The 9,640-nt window shown below is 43.1% G+C and overlaps 2 protein-coding genes across 2 annotated transcripts in view; one reads left to right on the top strand and one right to left on the bottom strand.

Moving 5' to 3' along the window:
• The window catches only part of LOC109477241 (alpha-aminoadipic semialdehyde synthase, mitochondrial-like), a 28,728-nt gene that overhangs the window by 9,666 nt on the left and 9,422 nt on the right, over positions 1-9,640 (bottom strand). Inside the window, exons 13-17 of the mRNA XM_019778322.1 lie at positions 2,593-2,702; positions 1,981-2,110; positions 1,694-1,804; positions 1,459-1,567; positions 1,187-1,327 (exon numbers count right to left, since the gene is read on the bottom strand). Coding sequence (XP_019633881.1) covers positions 1,187-1,327; positions 1,459-1,567; positions 1,694-1,804; positions 1,981-2,110; positions 2,593-2,702 — 601 coding nt within the window. The remainder of the gene's footprint in view (positions 1-1,186; positions 1,328-1,458; positions 1,568-1,693; positions 1,805-1,980; positions 2,111-2,592; positions 2,703-9,640) is intronic.
• Positions 4,733-9,362, top strand: LOC109477240 (lymphoid-restricted membrane protein-like). The gene is made up of 8 exons (XM_019778321.1): positions 4,733-6,050; positions 6,314-6,495; positions 6,744-6,958; positions 7,103-7,199; positions 7,357-7,438; positions 7,614-7,757; positions 7,981-8,049; positions 8,185-9,362. Exons 1-8 carry the CDS (start codon positions 4,773-4,775, stop codon positions 9,184-9,186), a joined length of 3,069 nt encoding a protein of 1,022 aa, XP_019633880.1. The 5' UTR covers positions 4,733-4,772; the 3' UTR covers positions 9,187-9,362.

The following is a 9,640-nucleotide window of genomic DNA, read 5'->3' as shown; positions in this document are numbered from 1 at the left end:
TGTGATGATGTTGAAGTTGAATCAAAGTCGCTCTCGTCAAGGCGTTTGTCGCTGATCCTCCTCTCCTGGCTTGTAACTGGATTTAACAAGTCGTCCAAAGCCTTGTCCACCTCTTTGACCAATTTCCTAGATTCTCTCAGGTCTCGTATGTCAGGCTGGTCTTTCACTTGTGCATACTCCCTGCTCCGATCACGTGCGTTTTGGCGAGAAACCTGGGGAGGGGGCTCACTTCTTGCTCGAACGTTGGCTTTCTCTCCGCCGTAATCCGACGATTTCTTTAGGTTGTATGATCTAGCCAACCTCACCTCCTCTTCCGCGTCTTCCGAGAGGCTGTCCGACCAGGCCTTACGCACTAGCTCCTGAACTTTACTGTGCCGCCGAAGGCCTCTGATCTTCTCCTGGACGTTAGCACTACCCCGCTGTCGTCCGAAAAAGTCTTCATCTGAGGTTCCTTCTGGCCGCTCAAAAGTGCACCTGCCGCGGCCGTATGGTCCCGGGTGTCCTTTCACTGGTAGCCGACACACGGAACATCGTCTCTTCTTCTTCTTCTTCTTCTCAGGATCAGACTCCATATTCGCAAAAACACCAGATGAAGAGACAAACAAAAGCAGGACCGGCACCCGCGCGTACCGTCAAGTCGAATGGCGTATCACGTGATCGTGTCAAAGGTTACGGGCCGAAACAAAAGAAACAGGGGTTTTCTAGACAATTAACAAAAATTACCAATGGTCAATTTTTCCCAGATTACTTCCAACCATTTTGAGTGGGTTGCTCTTCTTCAGCATCACTTTTGTGGTAACACAATTGTTTCAGTCCAGATTGGAGTCTTTTGAGCTACAACATAAAAGGAACAGGTACAAGTAGGGTCAAAACTTCCCTACGTATACTTTGATCAAGTTTTCTTTATTACACCAGTCTAGTGGACATTACTTGAGTGGTTTGATCTTGCATGGCCAAAGCATGCTGGATACATGAGAAAATGAGGTCAAAAGTAGGGTTTGTTTACTGTTGTCCTCTGTTGCTGAAGTTTGAGCTGGTCAAACCCATTTTCTTTGTATATTTGGGAGGCAGACTCCTATGACTTTCTGGTACTTTTATGAGTCCTTGTTTCAGTGTATTTAATGGCAAAACTTAATGGCGGTATCTGCCCTTGTTACGTTTAGGTGTGCAGCCCTAGTTGAAGTACCTGTCCATCCTGTAGATACTTGGCTTGGCTGAGTGTGTTGAGGAGGACCCCCCGTGGACTCCAGCTGAACTTGTACCCCAGGGGGTTGTCAGCACACTCCGGGGCAGGCAAGCCCCCTGCCCACGACACAAAAGATGTGATCTGAGGAGAAAGATGTGGTGAAATTACAGATAAGACAATGTACAGAATCCCACAAAAAGCTTCTAATTCATAATAATGCCTGTATACGTAATGTAGCTGTAGCTGATGATAGATTTAATTTTTTCACCAACCTTGCCTCCTTCAGCCTTAACCCTGTCAAAGCACTCCATGGCCAGGAAGTGGTCAATTCCAGGGTCCAGTCCAACTTCATTCATCACAGTAATACCAGCCTCAACAGCCCTGCACCAAGAGAACATTAAAAGCAATCAGAGATGCAAAGCTAAAGTGTACCAGTTCTGTTGTTCACGCAGACGCATCTTTGAACTTTAAAATTTAATAATTTTGTTCTGTTTATTCTTCACTTACCTGTTGTGCAGCTCTGCCATGGCAGGGGTCTTGTAACTAGCAGTGACCATGTTGGTCTTCTGTCTGATACACATCTCAGCAACAATGGGATGTAATGTGTATGGCAGTAGGCTAGAGTAAACACAGAGAATAAAGACATTAAAACTTCATCTAGACCTGCTATGCAAGTTCCGGATACTTTGATACCTCAAACAGATAAACACAGACTGTTGATAGACAAACAGAAACACCCAAAACAAGTTAACACAGGTCTCCATTTTCACAAAGGTAACAATATTAATGGGTACCTGATAACCAGGTTGTTGTCCTTGACCAGCTGCTCCAAGTCCTTTTGCTGCTGCTGAACATCTAGAATGACTGCCTGGGTGTTCTGGTACTTGTCAGCCAATGTCTCTGCCTCAGTTTTTATTGATGACACTAAATATGTATCAGAAATAAGATTTTAAAACAAAAGCCAGAATTGGTGACCACAAAGCTGGTATTTTTGACAATTGATAGCTGATTAAAAATTGACTTGCTGGAAGATAGTATAAATCTTGAACCAGCTGTTGCATTCATGGTACATTAGTAGCATCATGGTGGGCGGCAGAACAGCTGTCGGTGTTTAAAGGCATACAATGCAATTTCAGTGAGAAACCTGTCTGATATTCACATTTATTACCATTACTGAGTGCATTTTTGTCATAGTTTCATACTCAAAGAAGTGTTTGTTTTGCTTGTATCAAGTTGTTTAATTTTGTCAGCGCAATACACCATTGCCCACTCTGCCAAAAGTTCTTCCTGTTAGTTTAGATCTTTAAAAATTTGAAAACCATCAAATTAAATTTGCACAGATAAACTAATACATGTAATAAGGTTTATATCTATTACTGGTTACATTAACAATGTAGCTTCCATACCTAGTGTAATGTGAGTGTTGTTCTCCCTGGTGAGATATTCTACAACAGGCTCCGACACGTAACCCGACCCCAGTACCAGGACATGCTGCTGGCCCATACAGGACATCAGTCTGCTCTGTATTCTGAAAAACAGTCCACATTCTTACATCACAATCAACTGTCTAATGCTAATTCAGGACCACTTGGATACGGTTGAAAACATATCATTGCATGGTGATGTCTAATGAAATCACACCAATATACTTAGATGAATGGCAAACATGAGACCCGTGAATAGTTTCATCAGGTTGGTAAGTCACTGAATAAAAAGACTTGTTTTTTATGCAACCAAGTGCTTCATTCAGCCGACATTTTGGTGATCATCTGTCACCAAATTCCTCACATTTAGGATGGCATTCTTAAGAAGTAGATGTAATTAAAGCTGTGTTTTCTACTTACTATATATGACAACAATCATGTCATATATCACACTCCTGTAGGTTTGGGACCATATTGTACATACCATTCCCTGTACATGTAACTGTGTTGTACTAGTACATATACAGTTGTATATTATATGTGAAAGCTTTGCATTTGGGAATGCATGTGTAAGCATCAGCATCTGTGCTGTGCAATGTGAACCAGTCAGAATTGCGCTGAGGAAGGTAACTTAAATTTTATTTACTTATTTATTGTGTTCCCCTGACCACCCCCCCTCAACTGGACCTCTGGGAAGAGCGGCTAAGGCCGACAGGGCATTTCCAGTATGAATAAAGGGTATTGATTGATTGATTGATTGATTGAAGGTGACATATCTAAACTAACTTTGTCATTTGCTGGTATTATCATATCATTTGCACTTCAATTTCAAATACATGTGTACAGTGTAAATCATAAAATCTTCCAGATATGCCATATAAAAAATAGCAATAGGCTACTTATATAATGTCTGACAATCCTACAATCATTAGAGTACTAGTAGTAGAATAGGTCTACTGCATATCAATGAATGAATGAACTTCAAAGTCAATGCTCAATAACTTGTCTTGCAAATAACAACTTTAAGTTGTTTATGTCTTAGTTCACAAACATCGTTTTAAACCAGGTTTGGAATGCTTTTATAATCTAAGAGAAATTCTTCAATTCATAAATTTTGATATTGACCGCGAACTTGTACGATGACGCAATACCTGGGTAAATATGTGTGTATGTATGTAGTAACTGTTAACCCTGGGTAATTTTCCAGGCGGAAACTGGCCATTTCTGCTTGAAACCAAAACCATTTCGGCACTGCTTACAATTAAGAAAATAGTTCCATGTCTTACCTGAAAGGATCAGGGCTCCGAAGGTTCCTCTGGAAGACACGAGAGATATTTAGACGTCTCCCAATGAGGAGCACCGACGTACCGGCTCGACAAGAGGCCATGTTGTAAGGTCATGCGGGGGTCACATTGCGTCATTGGAATATTCCATTTTACGAGTTCCAAGTTACTACCGTTATCTTCAGAATTTGCCTTCAAATCAGTATCATGGAAATCAATGTAGTTTACTTGGACAGTTAAAACATTTTTACTTATCGTAAGAGAGATCTTTGAATGTCATGATGTGTGTAAATATATTGTTTTAAATATCTTAACCCCCTTTACTAGTAGAATCATCGACATGATGACGTTTTGGCGCCAAATTCGACGATTGGTTCGCACGAACTCCTCGTGACGTCTGACAGTTCTCAACCTGAGTTCGTCTTCGTGAGGGAAGGTAAAGTTTTCCTCCTTTCTTGTATGATTTTATCATGTTAGTGTTGATGTTTTCCTCAGTTATGGGTTACGAACAGAAGACTGGTATTCAGGCACATAACTTTGCCATGAATGCTAAAGAATTTCTGACCAAAATTTGGTTTCAACTTCCCTGTGCGACCGGCGTCGAATTTCTGAGATCACAAAATACACAACTGTCGTTGACAAATTTTCTTGGTAAAACCAAGGAGGTTGTCTCCACTATAACCGCCTGCAATTGCGCCACCAACGAGGTTCAAGCACTTCTTGGTTGGTTCTGGCTCAAACTGAATTGTATTGTATTAAAAAATGTCATCCAACCATTAGAACTTTGGAACATACTCGTAATATTCGTGTTCAAAGTCAAATGAAGAAACAGATTTTCATTCCAGTACAATCTGTTGCAGGCTTTCCAAAAGTGCAATAATGGAGGACAGGACAGACAGATGTAAGCTTCAGCATTTTCCCTCACCAATCATAAAACCCAAGGTAAGCTGGGACGAAGACTTGATACAGTTCACATCCCCAGCCTCAACTAAGGATGACCAGAGTAGGAGACTTAGTATTGGGGGAATGGTGATGTCTGCTGAACCCAAACACAGCTCCACACCATTCAGGCCTAAGGAGTCATGCTGTCCAATGACTCCTATCCAATTGCAAGGATCTGGAGATGACACCATAGAGAACATCTTCTACACTCCAATGTGTCCACAAACATACAGCATCAGAAGGACAACAGATGGAACCAACATCACAGATAGTAAGAACAACCGAGAGCCACATCAGGAGCAAGATGGAAACCTGGAGCAGTCTGAGATTTCAGAGACTTTTGACATAGGTTTAACATCAAGAAATCTTAAAAAGAATAACTGCCTTATCCAAGACCAGAATAGAGAAGACAGTGTGGGCAAATTCATTGGAGAGGAGGACCTGGTAGATTGTGTTTTCCATATCTGTGACATTGAAAGAGCTGGAAGAGTTCCTGTGTCCAGGATCATTGATTACCTCCGCCACACAACAACAAATCCTGTTGCTCCCAATGAGTCTATGGAGAAGTTGGATGGTCTGTCGTCACTCTTAGACCCAAAAGGTGAAGATGCCCTGATAGACCTGGGAACCTACCAGACACACATGAGAAACTGGATCGAAGAAATCAGGAAATATGACGTCATGCATAGGAGAACAAGAGGCAACAGACTAAGCAGTGCAGACCAGAGTGACTATGACCTGCTAAATGCATCTTATACAACAATCAGCAGCCTTGAGGGATGTGGTGGGGAGGCATCCTTCAACCTGGATGCAGCAGAGTTGATGACCAGTGTAGTTGAGCTGCAGAAGAGCAGTAAGAAGCTTGGCGAGCAGAACCAGAAGCTGAGACAGCAGGTGGACTCTGCAGACGAGACCAACACTCTGCTCTCCCTCGAGAACGACAACCTGAAGAAACAGCTGAAGTCTGTGCAGCAGCAGATGACATCGCGGCACAACCAGCTGGTGGACGAGATCGAGGAGCTGAAATGTGCGCTGGCTGGGGTGGAGAAGGAGAACCGGAGGGGGGAACACAGACGAGGCCAGCTGGAGAGGGAGGGACAGAACCTGCAGGGTCATTTGGAGGGTTTGCAGGAGCAGCTCAACAAGGCTGCACAGGAGGTGGAGACACTGCAGCAGGAGAACAAGGATGTGGCCATGAGCCTGAGGCTGCAGAAGGTATCTGGCAAATAATTCTACTTGTATCCAACAGTGTAATCTCACTCATGCATGCTTTGATTTGGACATAAATGAATTGCTAGACCCTTAAAGAAGTGGTTGATAACACCAGGCTAAATTTATCCAGTTTACTGCAGCTAATGCATTGAACCTGGGTTTTGTGAATTCAGGAATGAACAGGGTCATTATTGGTAAGTGTAGAGATCACACCTGTGTATGAAACATACTGAAATCTGCAGATAGAAATCTGTCCTCATCATCAGGAATGCTGTGGTGAGCTGGAAGCCACCACCCTGTCCCAGCAGGCCCAGCTGGAGGAGCACCAGGAGAAGCAGAGGGAGATGGAGGCTCTGGTACAGGAGTACAGCTGCACCATCCAGGCACTCAGGGCAGAGAAACACCAGCTGGAGGAACAGCTGCTGCAGGTGCAGCAGGATCTCGCAAGGTCACTCTCACAATGGCCATTTACACATAACTTACAAAGTTACATTGACGTTAGCAAAACTGAAATGATCTTCAGAAATGCTCTTCATTCCCATATGAGGACCACCTTGGCAATGCCTACTCATCTGTCAAAATGACATGAGAATCCAATCATTATTGGGGGGAGGTACTGTTACTGTACAATTTCTTGTGCTTTTCATTTGTACTATTTGACTAATTATAAGTTTGCATGTTTCTGTTGTATATCAGGTACAGAGTTGAGAGACGTATGCAGCTGGAGACAGACGACCTGGACCCAACAGGAGTGGCAGTCAGCCCTCTGTCAGCTCTACACCACTCCCTACATGCAGAACTGCTGGACGCCTCAGGAATCCTCCCCTCCCCACTATGTGGCAACAACAGCTATAAAGTACAGGAGGAAGAGGAGGAAGACACTACTTGTGAAGAAGATGAGACTCCACAGGGTACAGAGCAGTGTTCTAGCTGACTGGAAATTTTTTTCCATGATATCAATTTTATTTCACATGTAACATTATATGAGCGCTAAGATTGGTACTTTGAAACAATGCAAATGTTATTAGAAGCAATTTCTTTTCTTTGTCATGAAGGTTCGTCAACTGGTGGGAGCATGTCTACATTCTCACTTGAGCATTTCAAGCTGATTGCAGCACAGTTGGTTAGCCAGTTCACAAATCACATACAAAGGTACTCAATAATACATAATGAATATGTATAGTATCAGTAGTTGAGGTTATGATCATGTTCTTCCAGCTATCCATGCCATCTTTCATTTTGTATACTTTACCTTCACTTCAAATGAATTCAATTTATTAAGCACTAGCATTGATTTTAATCACCACAGGAATAATAACAAGGAAGGAGCATCATTGCAGCAGAAGACAAGGCATCCTTCAGAATTATGTGATGAGATGCACTCATTCCAGGTCAGTGGTCATGTTTTTTTTATTCTTTGTATCAGGCCAGAGGCCCATATCATGTATTATATTATTGCAACAGGTACATGTAGTTGACCTGTCAAAGAACTTTTCAATAATTGTATTTTTGATAGGCTAGGTGCTTTCTGCACATTTTACATTTGCAATGCACATTTAACTTCAGGACAAGCTAGAATGGTTGACCCAGGCCAAACGTGCAGCTGACAGGAGGGTTGGACAGCTGACAGGTGCAGTCAGCCGGCTGCGGACAGAGAGGGAGGACCTGGACAGGGAACACCAGCAGCAGCTGCAGCAGGTGTTGGACCAGGTGCAAAGCGAAATCCAATTTATCGTCACATTCAAATATGGCATTTTAAAAGGACAAATTGGAACATGTTTACTCTATTTGATTTGCCCCCTGATGATACAGTGTACTTCTAAAGCTGGAATGACTTGTGTTAGTTGATTGAGAGAAAACTACATCTCATTGTGTATAGTATGGTAGAGAGGGAATCAGACCGCACCCTGTTGATGTTGTTCCCACTGTGCAGGTTGTTGGCCAGAAGAAGGACCACCAGATGCTGGAGCTGGTTGCTGCGATACAGGGTAGAACAGCACAGGTCAGTCCATGTCATTATAAGGTGGCAAACTACCAACATTCTAAAAGATTTCTTGTGCATTACATGTAGGAGACATTTGATATTACATGACACTATTGCCTTTGTGTAGCTCTAACCTGTTCTATTGTACGTCAGGTGTATGATCTGCAGAAGCAGGTGTCTTCCCTAGAAGATCAGCTGACAGAGTCCAACAATGAAGTGCACACTTTGGCAGCAGCCTTAAGGCTAGAGATGGATGCCAGGTCCCGTGTAGCAGCATCACTAGAGGACGTGGAGAGGAAGGCACAGGAGGCAGAGGACTGTCTACGGACGCTGCAGATGCAGCTGGAGGATAAGAAGCAGCCAGGTGACGGAGAAGGAACAAACAACACTTTGGAGATGACGACTCCAGAAGGGTCAACAAGAAAGACCACTCCAGTGAGGGAACCTGAAAGCCTCCTGAAGCTGAGACCATGTAAGCTGTTCTCAGAGTGGCCTCCTGTATCCCCTGCCCTTCGCAGCAGGCATCTCAGCACCTCATGTCTGGACCTGGCCGTTACCTCATCTCTGTTTGACAAGATGGCTTCCACAGTTGGCACCCAGACAGACTTACCTCGATCTCCAAACTCTCATCTCCAGGCTGATGTACCTACCAAGAGTACCACATCAGGGAAGGAACTTGTACAAAATGAAGCCCAAACTTTGCCATCATTGATAATCACATTGGACAGCCAGACACAGACAGAACAACCAACCAGAAAGTATGCGGAGGCTCAAACTGACTCCATGACACTTGTGGCTGAAACAACTCAAACGGAAGACGTGGAGGAAGTAGAGGTAGCAATGCAGACTGATGAAGTCAACACACGTGACACCTGTGTCAGCACCATTGAAAGTACCGAAGACCAGACATCACAAACTGACTGTTATCTTGCATCCTTCCAGGCAGATGAGTTTGCAGTTATTTCTTCCAGACAGAAGCAGCTGCCCATGTTGGCTGTACTGAGGGTAGTTGTGTGCATCCTGGCTGTTGTTGGCTTTGTCTTCATCATCACATCATACAGACAGCCCAGAAATCAAGTGGAGGCCTGGACCTTTCTGGAGGATGTCTTGGCACCATACATAACCCTGCGGCATGTGTCTCGCCCACCATTCTGAACACTGGTGGCTCCATGACCTGAACTACATGTTCTTCATCAATGACATTAATTCACCATGAAATTCTTATGGAAAATGGGACTCAAATGATGCGTAGTTAGCCAGTACCTTCTGCAAACTAGGTTAGCAAATGATTTAGATTAGTATATATACATAGTTAAAATTTATTTTTATTACTTCACTGTTACTATTTTTGGCACTGTCATTCTTGCAGTGATATATATAGTCCCTTTAGAACTCACTTCACATCAGAATAACTTCTTCAAAAGTGCAATCCACTACCTTTTTCTTCTGTTATTGTGTCCAAATGGTTTGCCAACAGAACTGTTACAATTTAAGTCTGTAAAGAAGACTAACAAGCTTGTAGCATATTTCCAGTTTTTCTCCTGTTGAAAGTAATGCTTAGAATACAGTTTGGAATATTACCTTAGGTTCAGTGTTTTAGAGACCGTTT

Source organism: Branchiostoma belcheri, unplaced genomic scaffold (genome assembly GCF_001625305.1).
Source record: "Branchiostoma belcheri isolate BF01 breed outbred unplaced genomic scaffold, Haploidv18h27 scaffold4, whole genome shotgun sequence".
Lineage (NCBI taxonomy): Eukaryota > Metazoa > Chordata > Leptocardii > Amphioxiformes > Branchiostomatidae > Branchiostoma > Branchiostoma belcheri.
The sequence above is the reverse complement of the archived record's forward strand: the minus strand, read 5'-3'. Positions and strand labels throughout refer to the sequence as shown.

Coding starts and splice junctions, on each gene's coding strand:
- LOC109477240 (XM_019778321.1), top strand. CDS start 4,773: ATGGAGGACAGGACAGACAGATGTAAGCTTCAGCATTTTCCCTCACCA. Junction 7,200..7,356: donor TTCACAAATCACATACAAAG/GTACTCAATAAT, acceptor TAATCACCACAG/GAATAATAACAAGGAAGGAG. Junction 8,050..8,184: donor TACAGGGTAGAACAGCACAG/GTCAGTCCATGT, acceptor ATTGTACGTCAG/GTGTATGATCTGCAGAAGCA.